Raw genomic sequence first — 18,914 nt, forward strand, 5'->3', positions numbered from 1 at the left:
ATCCACCGAATCTTGAGAAATGATAAATCTCATCTACTTAAGACACCACGTTTGGGATGGTTTGTTAAGTAGCAAAAACTGACAGAACTAGGCTATTCTTCCCAGTGTTTATCTTTTATGACCTTGGCCAATAGTCCTCACCTGAAAACGTGGCTGAAATGGAGCCCCTCATTGGGGATTAAGTAACCTCCATATCTGTAGGAAGCAGAATTAGCAACAAACACTATGCATTGAGAAAAACCAAAGCAGAATCCATAAACATTTGCTTTTCGAATGGCTGTCTTGAATGGCTTCTCCAGCTCCCTCTCAAATGCTTCAATAAACTGCCTCTCCTTCCCAATTCCAGCAACAGTGCGGATATTACTGAGGGCTTCATTTGTAATCTGAAGAATGAAAAAGAATTTTAGGAATAAAAGAACAGAAACAACTACTTTTCTGACATTTCAGCTGCTTCATGGATTAGATTTGATGGAAATGGCAGAATGTGGTATAAGTCAGAGATGAAGGCATCATGTTGGAACACAAAGAAGTTTCTGGAGACCAACTCAACTGGACCATGAGACATGCTATCAAGTAAACTCAAGTTCTACTGAATATTAGCATGGCTTTGGTGCCTCCACTTGCTGTGGAAGGGGGAAGCTTTTAGCTTCTTTCTTAATATACTTAAAATGTCAAAAATGGTACCTTTAGATGTCTTCTGAGACAGAAGATTATTTAATAATATAAATTTAAAATATTAGCTTCTATTTTCTTAAAAAAATAATCTGACCAAATGTTATTTAAGATAAATAAAAATTAAATATAAATTTTATCTTTTAGTCTGTACTATGAATTTGTATTTGTTTCAATCCATACTCTAGGGTGAATAATTACTGTTTCTGAATTAGGATCCTGTTCTAAAAAAGACATAAAGGTGGGCTACTTTCAACCCTTGGCACACGAAATCCTTTTGGCTTCTGCCTACTTGGACAGTGTGCCCATTCCTTCTCTTAAAAGATACGAAAACTAGATTATAGTGAATTGGTTAAAAGAGTAAGAGTATGTATATGTGTGTGTGAGTGATTTCTTACACCAGATAAATGTCTATGCCACAATCTCCTCATTTACGCCTGACAACCAGGATTAATTAGAACATACTTTTGAAAGTGCATAGCTAAAACCTCAGTGTATTTGAAACCGACCTGTACCTCATGGTTCTATTTAGCAAAGACATTTACCACAAGTCTAGCAGACACTGAAGTGTGAAAATTAAAATTGTGTGCCATTAAAAAGATGAGCTCTCCTCTGTGTGTGGGCAGCATGCCCCCACTATTTGTCCACACCTCCTCAAACTCCCTCAGAGCTGTACTGTCACAGCCTTTGGGCAGAAGCACAGTTGAAAAAGGGTTAGGGGGAGCTCATTAACCATGAATGTTTGTAGGCTAACAGCTTCCTTAAGTATCTTTGTACTACAGACTCATTCTTCACAGTGTGTATGACCGCCATACTCAGCCATGAGGAGTCTGAAAATGGGTCTGTAAGATTACCTGTCCCTTGTGGCTGAGCTGCCCCCTCCACAACTAGATTGAAGGACAACAACTTGACTTGGAGTTGATGGGTCCTGGAAAAACACACTGTTTCCCGATATTCCCCAATTTAAAAAAAAAAAAACACAACAAAAAACAAAGATCACCTGTCCCGCGACCTCCAGAGCCTGCTTATCTTGGGAGGCAAATCCCGTCAACATTCGGGCCTGTGCTGCTCCTGACAAAGCCAAGAAAGGGAGGAAGCACACAATGACCAGGCTGAGCTTCCAGCTGAAGAGGAAGGCAATGATCATGGCCACCGTGATATTGGTGAAGGAATTGACCATCATCCCGATTTGAGAGCCAGCAGCCTGCGGACCAAAAGCAACCAATCAACCTCAGACACACAATCTCTTTTACCAAGTATCATTATGTAAAAAGGCTATTTTATGCCAAAAAGATAGGTTTTTAAAAATTATTATGGTAAAATATATATCACAAAAGTTTATTATTTTAGCTGTTTACAAGTGTATAACTCAGTGGCATTAAATGCATTCACAGTGTTGTGTAACCATCACTACACCTATACCAAAACCTTTTCATCACCCCCAACAAAAACTCTGTACCCACAAAATAATCCCCCTTCCTCCTTCTCCCCAGCCCCTGATAGCTTCTATTCTACTTTCTGTTCTAGATACTTCTAATTTATCTATTCTAGATACTTCATATAAGTAGAATCATATAGTTCTGGGTAGAGATAGTGGTGATGGTCACATAACAATGCGAATATGCTTAATGCCACAGAATTGTACATAAAAATTATTAAAACAGTAAATTTTATGCTATGGATATTTTGCTACAAATTTTAAAAAGAACTTCTGGTTAGTAAAGACTATCAGGCATGATAGAGTATTTGAAAAACAGCTGCGCAGTTTTTCTTTGGGATATTATGATTATTTTTCCCTTTTACATTTTATTCAATTGACACTTTAAACAATTAAAAAAATAGTCACACAGCCTTAGGCACTTAATATGTATATATATAACAATATACATATATTTATTTTTACAAAAAAGGGTCATACTCTACATATTACTTTGTACTTTGATTTTTTTCACTTAGTATAACTTACCCACCCCGCCAGATCATTACACATAACACTGCAAAATAGTTGCCTAATATTCTTTAGTACAGATATATCACAATTTGCTCAACCATTTTCCTACTGGTAGATATTCAGGTAGTTTCCAGGATATTTTATTAAGTTTTTGGTTAACATAAAAAATACCCTTGAATGCACATTGTCACACAATAGGAAAGAATTTACTCATATGAATTTTGGTCAGAGGGTTTACCTACCTGATTACTCTCTAAAAATTGTTGAAAGAATTCATGCTGTGAACAATATTGTATAAGAGTGTCAGTTTCTCTTTATCTTTTCAAATATAGGAAGTTATCATTCATGATAGTTTTTATTGAGCTGATAGATGGAAAATGGTATCTCATTGTTTTATTAGCATTGCTCTGTTAGTAAAGTTGAATAATTCTTCATTTGTTAATTTTCCTCTTACATTTCCTTTTTGGAGAAAGGGGTTGTCTGTGTATATACCCATTTTTAACCAGTTTTATTAGTTGATTTTTGTTCTCTTATGAAGTTTAAGAGTACTACACATGACTTATTAGGTATATTAATCTTTGTTATAAATATTTTTTTCTAGTTTGCATTTGTTTACTCAAGAGTTACAAATTTTTTTGTAGCCTGACAAGTGCAGTTTATGCTTAACAGAATTTTGCTTAAGAGAATCTCCTCTACTCCCTCTTATTACTACTCTTGCTCAACAGTGTTTGAAAATTCTAGTAATGAAATGAAACAAGAAAACAAAATAATTGGTATAAATATTGAAAAAGAAAATAAGAGATAAATTTATCTTTTTGCATATAATTTGATCATATACCTAGAAAATCTGAGACTACATTAAGTTTTTAAATTACAATTAATAAGAGAATTTGAAAAAGTGAATGGCTATAAGATATAGAAAAAGTAATAGTGTTCATCTCAACCTACATCATTTAAAAATAAAATTGAGTAAAATATCCTATTCAAAATAGTGAGAAAATTAACAAGATAGAGAGATACAGAAATACAGGTGTAAATCTTGCTAACAACTAAAGAGTCTTGTTTGTATGTCTTTCTTAGGAACTTTTAGTATCTCTACAAAGCAATCTGTGTGTGTGTGTGTGTGTGTGTGTGTGTATTTAATCAGAAAAAATGAAGTTTTTGAAGAAGACAAGATAACTTTAAAATACATTTGAATAATTAATGTCCAGGAATAGATAAGGGGAAATTTTGAAAAAGAAAATAATTATTGTGCAGGGATCTGCCTTACCAGATAATAAAACTTATCATAAAGTTATAATAATTAAAACAGTAAGATTCTGGTACAGAATAAATAAAATTGATCAATGGAGGAGAATTAAGAATCCCCAAATAGTAGTTCTAAGTGTACATGGGAAGTTGATGTTCACAATGGGCAGAAGGATTCCAAAACAATGGAAAATTGAATCTGTATTAAATATTTTTGGAATATTTTCTATCCAACTTGAAGGGGAGAAAAAGCCAAATTTCGACCTTCCACCAATATTAAAATAAATTTGACCTGGGCTAATAATCTCATTTTTAAATACAGTATTAGAAAGACTCTAAGAAACCATTTTTTAAAAAGGGATAAGTAAAATTTTTGTGAAATGATTAGCTGCTACTCTGATTTCTAGTGAGAATGAATAACCTTTAAAAGCCCTTTGTAGATCAAAGGACACAAAAATAGAAAAGATTATGGTTTGTTTATTTAACCTAAGTTCACGAGTAAGGTGAACTAGACACTAGAATGCTAGATGATGAGAGTGAAATTGGTACAGACTTTCTGTAAGCAGCAAGACAATGTATATTAAAACCTTTCAAATGATTATACTCTGAGTATAATCCAATGATTACACTTTGAGAAATAAAAAAAATAATGAAGGATGTGCCAAGCTTGATATAAATTGCTTATAAGGGGCAGGGGTAGGGGAAAAATCTAAATAGGGAGTTCTTTAAGAAATGACGATGTTAAAATGATGAATTATGCAGTCACTAAAAATATATTGCAGCAGAATATATAATGACCACAAATATGCTCCTCTCGGATTGGTTTACGGGGGAAAGACACATGTACTTGCTCGCATACATAGGAAAAGCCTAAAAGAATCAAAAGGAATTTTCCTCTGAGTAAGAGAATTCCATGTTCCTTTGAAATTCTCCCATATCATTGTCCATATTTTTTATTGAATTGTTGGGGAGTCAAGAAATACAGTACCGCACTATCAATCCAGGGAGTTTTTTCTTCCAAGAGCCTTACAAACAAATCATGCTAAAAGCTTTTTCTGTTTTTTTCTTTTCTTTTTCCATTCTGATAGAAAGTGAGTAGAGGTGTTGTGCAGCAAACTTGACTCTCTTCACTTTAATCCAAATGCCTGGTTTTATAACAGTGTACTTGTACACATGTGTCACTCCCCTGAATAAGGCTGCAGGTTCTGGGGTTTAGAAACCACAGCTTAGCCTCCCTAAGTCAAATAGAACAGTTCTTTGAAAGCTTCGGGATTCTAGGTAGTGATCATTTATTTCTTTTCCTCATTTTCCTTACTGGGCTGCTCAAAACAGCTTCTCTTTTCCTAAAACTAACTGCACCCTGGGCAATTAGGTAAGGAGGATTTTTTATCACACACTCTTTGCTTCCACCCTCTGCGGGGTGTTATTAAGTCTTGTGGATCTGAACCCCTGGGCCTAAAAATGATGAGAAAGGAGTCTCAGGGAAGTTGTCAATTGCTAGACTCAGAGGAAATCCAAAACCCCGATGTACTTCGACTCATGCCATAAAACTGATTCTGGGCACTGCCCAGGAGACATTGCTTTTTAGCTGCTGTTTGTCAGCATTGGAAATGGGAAGAAATGAGGCTCTGGGGTATCCCAATCCCAAGAGGTCCTATTCCATAGGAAATACACAGGCTGTATTTCTGAATTTCTGAATCTGAAGGCTCAAAAAAAAAGAAAAAAAGAAACTATTCCAGTTACTTCAGCCCTAGTACACAAACCCCACAACCCCACTACACCCCCACCCCACCCATAGCTTACCCCTTGAACTTGGGAAGCATCTGTAGCAAGCCTTGTTGTCAGTGCTCCAGGGCTATTTCTGAGGTCATCAAACCAGCCAATGTTTTGTCCTAATATTGCTCTGAAACCAAATTTACGCAGCCTTTTTGTGAGGAGTTCTCCAGATTTAGCAAAAGCATATCCCTAAAACATAAAGGAGGCTTTCGTGATATTTTAACATGGAAAGCAGGGAAACAGCTAAATCACTTATTTAAAAATGAAATTCCTTACCTGCAGAAATTGAGTGAAAAGGGATACACAGCCCATTGCTACAAACAGCAGGCACACACCATTGATCTGTGACCTCTGTTCTTCTTTATCAAGAAGTGAAAAAGTCTTTGCAAGACAGTAAGCAAAGAAATAACTGTATTATAAACAATAGCAAAAAAAATCAAATACATCTAAAAGAAATTTCTTTTAAGCATTAGATTAAAAACGGTTTCACTTTAAACATACTGGTAGTTAAACGAAAGTTAACTCTGAATATGTATACTATAATTGCCTGTGGGGAAAAAAGCTCAGAGAATGGAATCCAATGGTTATAATTCACAGAACTGTCTTTTGTTGTTGTTTTTAATTAAAAAATTTTTCAGTTATAGTTGACATGCAATATTATATTAGTTTCAGGTGTGCAATATAGTGACCAGACATTTATACAGAATTTTTGTCGTGTTTCTTTGCCTATTTTAGGTAATTGTGTTGGCGTTCCTTTGAAACAGAGAAAAATGTGATGAAATGCCTCAAATTCTTTATGTAATAAGGCAAAGAAGAAAAAGGAAGGAAGGTAGGAAAGAAGGAAGGAAGTTCAAAATATGAGAATGTTATCGGGGACAAAACTCAAAGTACTATGACCTCTGTCTTTCTCCAATAACAAGTGCAATAAAGATGATTTTCCCACTTAGGTACCTTCCCTGTTATTAGTTTTATAGAATATAAATATACATATATATGTATATAAATATACATATATAAACATACATGTATATTTATGTATATATAAATACATGCATGTATATTTATGTATATATACATATACTTATGTATATATACATATATTTGTGTGTATATATACATATATGTATATATATGTATATACGTATATATGTATATATGTGTATATATGTATATGTATACATATATATGTGTATATATATGTGTATATACACATATATATACATATATACATGTATATATACATAAATATACGTATATATACAAATAATATCATTAAAAAAGCAACTACCATGTTTCCCTGAAAAAGACCTATCCCAAAAATAAGACCTACCCCGAAAATAAGCCCGTTAAGATCGTTAGCCAGACAGATGCATTCATAATGACGATGTTCCAGAAGAAGATGACATGACTGTATTTTAATAAATGTAGATTGTTGTACATGAAAAAATAAGAACATCCCCTGAAAATGTGCCCTAATGCATCTTTTGGAGCAAAAATTAATATAAGACTCAGTCTTATTTTCAGGGAAATACAGTAGCTATTAAGGCACTGACGAGGCTTAGGAGAGAAAAAAATTTCCTTCCATCTGAGGCTGAGGTTGTTCCCTTTAAATTACCAGAAGCTGAAAACATTCCCCTCAAAAAACTATGGAAATTCTGAGTGTTTTTTTTTTTTTAGACTATAATAAGTAGTAAACTACACTCATAAGTACATTCTGAACCTACAACATATGCTCAAGTAACTGATTGGGGACCAAACTGCTGCAGTAAAAAAACAGTACAACTGCATATTCTAATGACATTGCCCTACAGTGAAATGGATTTTAGGTAAAACAAAACCTTTCTAATTGAGACTAAATGAGGGAAATGTAAGAGTTCAGAAAAAAGTATACATATGGAGCTGCTCAATACATCCTTATTTATTGTTCTGAGTTCATCTGAGTAACTAGAACAATGCCAACAAGCAGTTGCTACAAGGAAACTATTTATTCAATAAATATTTATTGAGTGTCTGTTATATGCCAAACAAATCTCCTGAGAATAACATATACTACTCCATTAACAGATCCTTTTTTTTTGCAAAGCAGAAGTAACCCATTGGAATTTTCACAAATGCCAAAGTGGGAGGGGTTCTAGATTAATGAGAGTTACTGTTTCTAAGACAGAGTTTCTGTAGCCATTATGTTCTTATACAGGTAAAAGTGTGTTCAGAAGTCACCACAGGTATTATTCTCAGCATAGGATAACTCACATTTTTACTTTACAGAGATTAAAAATTCAGGGATTTAAAGATATTTTTCAGTTTGGTTTTCAAAAACACTCTACAAATCCTCTGTAACCCCAAACTGTGATGCCACAGTTCCCATTCCTCCCTAAGGTCACCTATTATAATATAATCACAGACAATAGAACTGCAGGTTAGCCCGTTTAACTTCTATAGATGGAAAACTAAAGCCCAAAAGATCAAGTCTTGTCCAAGCTCATGTAGCTAGTGGTTATTAATTATTTAAAAGATTTCCAGCATAAAGATTTTACATAACTAGAAATTTAATTTACCAGATTCCCTGTGTTTCCAATTTTCTGTCTGAAAGAAACATGTTTTCCTCACTTACCACAAGGGGCAGTGTGATAATTGAAGCCTCACTGGGGCTCCCCCTATACAATTCACTTGGATTTTGTTTGTGAACTCTCCAGGTTTTTCTGTACAACTCATGCCTGTGGGGACATTTTTCTGGTCAGGAGCTCTGGGAGAGGAGAGAGGGCAGAGAAACTAAAACTTAGGACTCACTAAGCTCTGACAGTGTGGTGTGCCTGTAAATCCTTCAGGCTTAGACTTCAGAATGGCTGGATTCTAGGCCTGGCCCCACCACCTAATGCCTGTGTCACCCTGAACAAATTAATCAAGTCCTCTAGATGCTAGGTTTGCCTCCCTGTTGACCTCACAGAATGTGTCTGTGTGAATTTCAACTAAGAAAACTTAATAGTATTTTGACAAATAATTTTGCAATGATAAGATTTAGTAAGCACCTGACTCTAGTCACACTGTCTGGATTTGAATCCCACATCCATGCCTTCCGAAGTTATCTATGCCTTGATTTGCTCCTTTGAAAAATGGGAAAAATAAGAATACCTACCCCAGATGGTTATTAGGAAAGTTTAGTGAGCTATTATATATAAAGTGCTTAGATAGAGTCTAATTCAAGTTTGTAGTTATTATTACTTATTATTGCAATGAAGTCAGATGGAGAATATCAAAACTCCTAGGAAGTAAAAAATTGAAAATCACATTAGTTTTCCCACACCTTATTTTACTTCTGTCTTCCTTTTCCATTTCCTCTTCACCTCCCTATTTCAATGGTGCAACCAGCAAGAGAGCAGAAAATTATGCAACATGCACTAACACCTGCTATTTTAAATCAAACTTTGTACCTCAGCTGTTTACCAAAACCAAAATACCCTTTTGTATTATTCAACACACCTGCTTTCCATTCCGATTTGTTTTGCATATAGGCAAATTGCCCTCTTCTAACACTAAGTGTGCAGCCCTAGTGCAGTTTTCTCACAGACATGACAACTGTATGAGTGTCCTGCCGGCCCAAATGGCCCTGCTCAGCTTTGCCTTCTTACCTTCTGTGTGATGGAGACTCGAGGCATGTTTAATCCTTTAGAATGCAGGGAGAAAAGCTAAATACATTCAAATAAAGAGCCAACTGATCAAAAATCACAATAGCTACTGACAGAAGAATAAAAGGTGAGAAAAATAAAGCTATCCTCCTGTTTGCTTACCCCAAGAATCTGGCTGAATAGAAAGGCATAGAGGGGTGTGACTGCGCCGTTCACAGCAGCACCAACAGCCCCCACCATCATGTAAGGCCATTCTGGAGCATTGAATTTCAGAATCCTTCTAACTGGAGCAGGTTCAATTTCTTCTTCCACAGGTATATTCTGGTCCTTGAGACAATAGACAGTTATATTAATCGTCCAAACACACACTCACAGACACTTTTGCATATACTCTTTTTGTATACAGCAGGCCCTTTGGCTTTCACACATGTAAGAATCCAGGTTTGATTGGTTATGAGTGACCTCAAAGATCTATGAAATGTGGTGATTAGTTATTTTGTGTGGAATGGTTTTGAGTTTCTTGAGACCGTGCTATCACTGGAAGGGTGGAGCCTACAGGGACTACCCATCTGAAAGCGAGCTTATAGTTCTCATTTCATGAGTGCATACGTATTAACTCTTGAAAAGTAATAAATATGGTAGATTTTTGAGAAAAATAAACCCCTGATTTAATTAATCTTTTTATGTTATAGTGGTATTTACATATTTGAGGACTTAAGAAATTTTCAAGGTATGTTCTTCATAAATGCCAAATCTCTATAATCTAGTAACTGGCTAAAACTCTAAGACAAGCCAGTGTACCTGAAATGAGACAAAAGCATTTCTAAAATTTTTAAATGCTGTCGACAGTTATCATTTACATGTTTTCTGTAAGGTTTTCCTTAATTAGTGCCCCAAAGTAAATTGTACTCCATCTGGATTTCTAAATTCCACACTTTCTTCACAAGGAGTGAAAATTAATTCAATATTTCCCTATTTTGAACTCTTTATTTGCCATTAAAGTATCAGAGGTAGCAAATTTTTATCCTCATGAAGGCAAATATATTTAGAACCTCATCATTTTTCCTTGTTATAGATATTATTCAGGGCTTAGTCTTAGGCCCATTTATTCAATAATTTGTTAAATTTATTATCCACTTTGTTTGAGAAAGGATTTTAGGTGGCTTATACAAATCTGAATTATTATTGTTTTTACTTTTTCTATTAAAATGTACTAAAAATATAGCAAATTGACTACAAAATTATTATTTAGCATTCTCTTTCATTAATATGTAGTAATTCACCTTTTAGGTAGTTGAATGTCAGGTATATACAATAGCAAGGAACTTCAAATACTTTCCTTTGCTTATGAAGTCAAAGACCACATTACCAATTCAATATAAATATAAGTCTGGTGTCATGTCTGTGTCATTATATTTGGAAGCCAAATAGGATGGAGGAAGGCAGCTCAGCTGGAGATGACTGTGTTATTGCCTCCATTTCAAGTTTTCTTTTGGCCTGCCTTCAACACCTGCACTTGCCATTACTATTCACTCATGCAGCAAACCCTTCTATTCAATGCTTTTATCTCTGACTGCTTACTAACTCGAGGAATCAATGCCAGAGAAGAAGAAAGACACCTAGGAAAGCATAAATGGAACAGGTGTAGAATATATAGAATATATATAGCCACCAATAGAATATATCACCAAACATTTTAGCTCTTTGGGTCTTAGTTATCTGGTCCTCAAAATGAGAGAATTGGGCTAAGTTGTTTTGGGGAGACAATTCTCTATGGGACTCTCGTGTTTCTTCACATCTTGTGAACAGAGGCATTAACTACCTTTGTTCAGACTATTTTGTCAAGAATGTTTATATAGAAAACAGCCTTGGAGAACACAGATGGTGTCTCTATTCCAAGACAAGGCCAGATGTTCTTACCACCCATCATAAAAGAGTCAGGCTCCTCATGCCTGGGATTCCTCTCCTGCAATACATACTCCCTTCATTTACTGGTATCATCTGGCCCTCTTTGCATCAATGTATAGGAAATGGGGGTTGGGGGAAACAGTGTAAATGCAATATTATGCTATTACTATGGCTGTGAGCAACAATGTCTTTTGTCTCTGAATCAGGGTTGTCATGTAGTCTGCCGACATCCCCGAAATTCTGTCAGGCAAACTTGATAACTTGCAACAGAGCAAAATATCAGATCTTTATACTGCTAGACAGTGGTTAGTGTCCAGATCTGGATGCATCCTAGATTTACGTGGGTCTATGATTAACAACTCAGCTGGGTTCTATCATCTAGAAATTCTAATTTAGTGAGCTTAAGTGTGAATCTGTGTTTAACAAAATACTCCTCAGGTAATTCTGGTGACAAAGCCTATTTTGTGAGATCCTCATCCATATGGTTTAGCTCTCCAAGATCACTTCCAGCACTAAATAGCTAGGATTCCATGGTTATACATTTTGAAAGTGTCAGCTGTATCATCTAGGAGGACCATTAAACTTCAACATTTCCTGGAACTACTGCCCCACAGGAAGACCCACCCAAGGACTTTTATGACAGAAAGTTCCTTGCCCTTCTGATACCTGAAGGTATCCCTAACCCTAAATAACAATACCTAAGACATTTAAAAGCAATGTAAAGTTAACTTTTGTCTAGTAGCTCTCATTCTAAGGTAACTAACAAGAAGCAAAATTTAATTAATTTGAACAATTTTCTTTGGCGTGCTTTTACCAAAAGTTTGACTTTAAAGGAAGCTGTTCCCTAACTATAAAAAAGATGTGTCTATAAAGACTGAATGACGCAAAAACTAGGAAATGCGTCCCTGAGTAGACTTTTGATTGACTTTCATTTGATATAGCTAAAAGAACAGTGGAAAAATAAAAGAAAAAATATATTACAGTCATTATGTACAAAACATTTTTCCCTCTGATTTTGCAAAGTTAAATACAAATGTATTCATTGAAGAAAAGCTAAAGATGAATTAAGATGAATAAAGATGAATAAATTCACAGCAAACCAGTAACTCAGAGAGATAAAATTATAAAAATTTACATGTATTTCCTCACTGTAGAGTTCCTGCCTCTATGGTAGCAATGCAAGTTGCACAGTGCTTATTTGTTCATCATATGTAAAGAAGTATCCTGCCAGCAGCTCCAGTCAATAGAGAAGGACAGTGGCTCTCATTCATCTTTGGATCTCTAACACAATGCCCGTTACATAACAGGTATTCAATCAATGTTTATTAGATAAAAGAATAAATTAAGTTTTTAAGCTCATGATGCATACATGCAATAAAACATTTACTTTAAAAAGTACTAATTGCTTACCTACTATGTAGATGGTTCAGTGCTAGACACTGGGTTTTCCCAGTTTCCTTCCTTCCATTTCCTTCTGTAGATTAGGTGAACATATAACTTCCTACTAAAATTTTGTGTCTTGCTTTGTAATTCTGTTACACCAGTCCCTACATGTCAATCCACAGGGGTCTCCTGCCTTGATGACTTTAAGATTTGATGATAAGAAATGGTAACCATAACAAAAGAACAGAGATTCTTCAAAAGAATAAATACTGATAGTCATTTTTATGGCTGCTCTGCTATCTCTGTCCTTTTTTTTCTAAGTGCCTAATCCTTATCTTATAAGTTAGCTACGGTGAAGTGATAGGTTTCTAACATTTGACATTTTAGTGAAGCAGGATTTTACCAGCCCAAAATATGTCTCTTTTGTATGAGGATTGTTTTAGGCTGATTATTTAAAAAACAAACAAACAAAAAAACACAACAAAAGACTCAGGAATGGCTTTTTATCTCCCCCTTAACTGCCTAAAAGAATTTATGTACACGGAGTTATCACTAGACATAACTACAAAGAATATGAGCTAGGTGTGGTAGACTGGGGGAATTTAGCAAGGCCTGCTTATTCAAACTTCTCCCTGTGTCCCTTTGTCTCTGCATAGCATGGCAAACATTTGCTTTTCCCATCTTCCTGTGAATTGCTTTCCTGCCTTTTGAAGTCCCAGGTCCCTGTTCCTTTCCCCTTAGTTCTGTACAACATATAAGCCTCAATTGTCAGAATGTCATATTCTTATGGAGGCTCCATGTTTATGAAATTAAATTTGATTTTCCCCTGCTAATCTGTCTCAGGTCAATTGAATTCGGAGACCAGCCTAAACAACCAAGAGAGGGGGGAAGAAATGTTCCCTCCCCAACAGTTGGTGTAGTTAGCAGGACCTTCACTGGCTGAAAACTGCTTGCTCTTGGGACTGCTACAGCTGAGAGACACTGGGACCTTTGACGAGAGCCAGCAGAATGTAAGCATTCTTACCACATCGGCCTCCAGGTCTTTGTTGTGACTGTCTGGAGGAAGTGAAAGGAATGAGTCCTTTTTCTTTGACCAGTCAAAAGCACCAACTTTGACTTGATTTTATATATATATAGTCTACCTTGTTTTCTAGTTTCCCTGAAAGAGATGCCTAGATATCAGAGACTGAAACCTCTAGTCTGCAAGTTTCCCCTGATCCTAAACTGAATTTTACCAGCATTATTAGACCCCATTTGTAGGATCCAAAAGTGAAGCCCAGAGAATGAGAAGAAATGGGCTGTCACCAGCCAACTATGAGACCTTGAGTCAGATGTGCCACTTAAGAATTTGGAAGCACAGGCTTCTTATGGACTCATCTCTTCTAGTTTTCAGAGTCAAAACTCTGAGAAACCACAAGATGGAGATAACTCCTTTATGTAAGTAAACCTTTTGCATTGCAACATAAGGTGGAACATTTCCCAATGAACAGAAGGTAAGGCTAGAGCTCCTACATCAAAATGAGAAAAAAGAACAATTTCACCAGTGCTTGGGCTTGCAAAATTTAGTTAAATACTAACTATTAAAATACTTCAAAATTAATAGTAGAAATTTCATGTTAAAATTTATTAACCATAATTCTACTGTTTCTTTTAAAAAAATACTTCATTCTTTAAATCTAGAAGACTCTAATATAATTATCAGACAGGCAAGCACTGTTAATACAAACATAAGATCTTTTCCTTTTGGAGCTTTAGCAAAGCCATGCTGGCTTCCCTATCATTTTCTCCTCCGTTTTCCTTTCTCTCCCTTAACTAGAAAGAGAATATAAATTGGCATCTTTATAAATTACACTGTTTAACATTTAATTGAGTTTAACTGTTCCATTTTAATTTACAAAGCTAATGATTAGAATATCATATGGAGCATTTGTATTTCTCTAAAACTAATCTCTATATTTCATTTAGGTTTCCTTTTATTTAAATGACTCCCTTCTATGATTTCCCTGCATCACAAGAACTCCCTGGGAACCTGATCTCCAGATCTCTGGGAAATCTGTAACTGACCATCTACCGGTTACAACAATAATAACAACAAAATCAGATTTTCTTTCCTTCCTTCCTAACTCTCTTGATTTTATTGTCAAATGTTTACCCAGAAACTAGAAAAAAAATCTTATAAAAATGCAAAAATTGAATGTAATTGGTGCTGCTATATTTGAAATGTCAATGCAGTGTTTGGCTCTTTTTCCCTTGCAGCTCTATTAAACTCCTTACATAAGGTTTCTTGTATTTATTAGTGGCAGGATCATGATCATACATGAAATACCTATTTCTAGAATTAGAAGAGGACTTGAGCCCTTACTGGCAAAAGCAGTAAGCAATCATGCTTGCTAAATGTTTTCTCTCACTGTGATTCATTCTGCTGATCCTAAGAAAAAGTGTTCTTTTTACCTTAAATGACTGTATTAGATGGTAGGACCTCTATTTAGTCATTATTAATACATTCAAATCAAAAGAGGGCCTTAATAATTCTTAATAATTCTTCTACCGTAGTCATAAGATCTTAAGTAGTACTTTATTCCAAATTTGTAATTGTGTACCAATATTTATTATTACTTCCAAAATGGATTCTCATGTTGAAAATTTTTAAGACAATATGAAATTACATCGTGCATAATAAATGTGCTTGTAATTAAAATATTCTCTGACTTATTTGCTTTGATAAATATTATAGTTTAGACTTTATTGTGTAAATACAATATTTCATACTAATTTTAAAATCTGATATTCTACTATGTGCAGAACACTGGGCGAGGTGCCCAAGTTGATACAAACACAAATAATATATAGTCACTTACTTTAAGAAACTTATAATTTATAAGGGTGTGAGACAATATGATTTCAAATAAAGATCAATAAGAAAATTGTCATGAAAAGATTCAGGTGAAGAGTAATGGGGGAGGGAAAACAGAGTCAGCTATATGGTGATGGAAGGAGAACTGACTCTTAGTGGTGAACACACAATGTGATATATAGATGATGTATTATAGAAAATATACTTGAAACCTATATAATTTTACCAACCAGTGTCACCCCAATAAATTTAATAAAACTTGAAAAGAAAGAGTAATGGGGAATCAAAAGTAAGTATGTCAGGGCTGAAGAATAAAGTGCAATGATTAAGAAATTCAGCTTTGAGGAAGAGGATGGTCACACGTGAAAGTTAAACTATGCGCACAACAGCTTTGGATGCTCGCATCCTGATGAAGAAGTTTTATATTGCTCTATGTGTTGATTCTTCTCCTACCTCTTTCATTGTTTTGTCACTTTAAGTTATGTTAAAATTAATAGTGTTGATTAGTTACCACAGATGGCAACTAGACTTATTGTGAGTAAGCCATTTTGTAAGGTATATAAATATAAAATCACTGTGATGTACCTCGGAAACTAATAGGCTGTTGAATGTCATTTATGTCATTTTTTTAAAATTTGTGATAACTTATATAAGGCTAGCCTCATCAAATATCTTTTGTTGATCATACACTTTTGCCAAGGTTATTACAATTTAAGAAAGAGATTTAAAATTTGGAGGAAAATGTTTTCAGATAGTCTTAAAAACTTTAAAAGGATACCTACATAATCAAATAATCTGCTAAGGACATATAATTTGCCTGTGTTTATTAGAATGGTATATGTCTAACAACTATTAATTAACCCCTAATAGTCCAGTTTTAGTTACTATCCATTCTTAGTAATTAATCTTTAAAAGTATTGTATAAAATTTAGAGTTTCCATCAAGTCCTAATATGTTCTTCCATTTATTCTAATTTGGTGAAATAATACTAAACATAGGCCCTGAAAACTCATATTCGAGGTGTAACGGGCATACAATATTCCCCAGGGGAGACTTCTTCCACCCCCCTGTGAGTGATTGGGGCCTGACCTTTCTGTCTTCTTCGTAGGTAGGTTTATGATCTACGACAGCTAATGCAGGTTCATGTACCAGGTAAGAAAGCTGCGACTTGGAGCGTTGCCGGATGGAAGCTCTGTAAATAAACAAAAAGATGAAAGAGTCTGTAGATTGTGGGCAGGTTGGAGCAGGACTCGGCTGGTATCCAAATCTATAACACATGTGTAAAATAAACAGAAATGTTCACCAGGTCACATAGTAACCAGAGAAGGGGGCTTCCTGGTTAGACTTGACAGATCTAATCTTAAAGCAGAACTAATCGGTGTGGCTGCTCCGGGTCCCAAGCTAGACTCTGGTTCAGAGTGTAGCCCAGGAGGGAGAAAGAGAAGAGGGACAAAGTTGTCCCACTAGTTAAAAGATATAAGACTGAAATCCATTCCAAACCCAATGGTTCTGGTAATTGCTGTAATGGCAAATGTTGTCTTTACCTCCCTTCGGGCTGTAGGTTGTAGTTTTGAGATCTCTCTCTCTCTCTCTCTCTCTCTCTCTCTCTCTCTCTCTCTCTCTCTCTCTCTCTCTGTCTTTCCCTCTCTCCCTATGTGATGTTTACTTTAACGTCATGCTATCTGGATACAGATGGGCTAGTAGGAGGAAATAGGGCCCTTAGCGAGATTTTCTTCATGCCATGTATTGCCCCTAAGGATGCATTTAGTCAACACATATCTTATTGAAATACAATTTAGTTTGATGTACTCATTCATTCATTCATTCATTCATTCTTCAACAGAGGTTTATTGGGCACCTACAATACACAAACCAATGCCAGATGCTACGGGGAATATAAAAACTGGCCAACCATAGACTTCTCCCTCAAGGAGCTTAAATATTATAGAAGAACAACATACCAGAGGAGGGAAAAAGTATATACATATGGCTTGTATTCATCTTTGTTATCGGTATATATTGAGTATTACACTTTTAATACAGTTTTTTTCCTTTCTTAAAATGTGGATACATTTTGTTGGCACCTTCTGTCTGTACCCAATTCTGATTTAAGGAAGAATGTGCTAAGTGTCATAAGGCAGATTTGAATAAAAAGAGTATGGAAGTTTAAGGGGAAAAGAAATGTATGACGTGTGTTATCATGAAAGGTTTCATGAAAGAGGTGGCTAAGGTAAGATTTAGGTTTCTCTAGGCCAGAGGGAAAAGCATTTCTAATTGAGAGAACAGTGCAAACGGAAGTATGAAATGAGGAGAGAACCAGGAAAGATCACTACATATACTTAATATAGGTCAAATATAGGAAATGATTGGTTCAGGTTGTTTTGTTTTGTTTTGTTTTTCTGAGATTTCTGGGAAGGAGACTCCTAAACTTGGTTAAACTTCAAAGTATGTAGCACTGGGAGCTGCTGACAATTATGTTGAAACTCTTCAGGAAAGAAGCTTGTTGAAAAATGAAGCCAATAGTATAGAAAAAAAATAGAACTGACAAGGGAAGAACGAGAAACTTGGACAAATCATTGAAGTCCCAGCCTTGCCTGAAGCCAAATCTTCCTCCTCTGACTATTTAGTTGTATAAATTGATTTCTCTCCCATTAAAGGTTAAACCAGGTTGAGTTAGGTTTTCATTCATTTGCAAATAGAGTCTGAAGTGACATAGAGAATGCTGAAGACTTAAGAAAATTTACCTTATCAAGTACTTAATCTGAAATAATATGTTGTAAAAAGAGAGATGTTAAAGAGAGGAGACCTGCATCAATTACTTTAGTTCAATCTAGATGGAACCATTCAAAAGTCTCTTGCCATTTGAATCCTGTTGAAATTAAACTAAAACAAATATCAGGGTGGTGACTGCCTTCTCTATACTTGTATGCTCATCTTGCCTTCTTGAGAAGGCAGTAATACATCAACTTAATTACTGTAATTTGTTCCCCATTCTGTTAATGGTACCACCATCCTCTTAGTCACCCAGGTTCAACAATGCACATTTATCGCAAGTACTTTGTCTTTCTTCCTCTTGCACAAAGTCTTGCCAAACCTCATTATGACCAAGCATGAAACCACTTCTCACCCTTACTCCTTGCTAACCAAACTGGCCTCTGGGACACCCTAATTCCCTCCCACCTGGCCTGAAGCTGTACAGCAATAGAGTCATTTCTTTGGGTACTATGATCAAGCTGTCTTCTCCAGAAGGTTGTGAGGACTAGCCATGTGTCACCTGGAGAGAGCAGAGTACAGACAGGGCTAAGACTTAAGGTCATGGGGCTAAAATGAAACTCAAGAGCATTGGAAGCCGTAGTGGGAGTTTGTGGAGAGGAGAAGGTATCAGAATACTGACTACCTCTCAGTTCTGAGCATGGGAAGACCTATATCCTTGTCCGCTCAGATTTCTACTCTTTTAATCTAATATTTCTTAAGTCTCTCTCTCTCTCTCTTCCTTCTC

General features: G+C 35.5%; 1 protein-coding gene across 1 annotated transcript in view; it reads right to left on the bottom strand.

Annotated features, from left to right (window-relative positions):
- The window catches only part of ABCB11 (ATP binding cassette subfamily B member 11), a 56,430-nt gene that overhangs the window by 13,546 nt on the left and 23,970 nt on the right, over window positions 1-18,914 (bottom strand). Inside the window, exons 11-16 of the mRNA XM_081051571.1 lie at window positions 16,505-16,607; window positions 9,433-9,597; window positions 5,924-6,028; window positions 5,675-5,836; window positions 1,673-1,876; window positions 142-383 (exon numbers count right to left, since the gene is read on the bottom strand). Coding sequence (XP_080907697.1) covers window positions 142-383; window positions 1,673-1,876; window positions 5,675-5,836; window positions 5,924-6,028; window positions 9,433-9,597; window positions 16,505-16,607 — 981 coding nt within the window. The remainder of the gene's footprint in view (window positions 1-141; window positions 384-1,672; window positions 1,877-5,674; window positions 5,837-5,923; window positions 6,029-9,432; window positions 9,598-16,504; window positions 16,608-18,914) is intronic.

Source organism: Rhinolophus hipposideros, assembly GCF_964194185.1.
Source record: "Rhinolophus hipposideros genome assembly, chromosome: 6".
NCBI lineage: Eukaryota > Metazoa > Chordata > Mammalia > Chiroptera > Rhinolophidae > Rhinolophus > Rhinolophus hipposideros.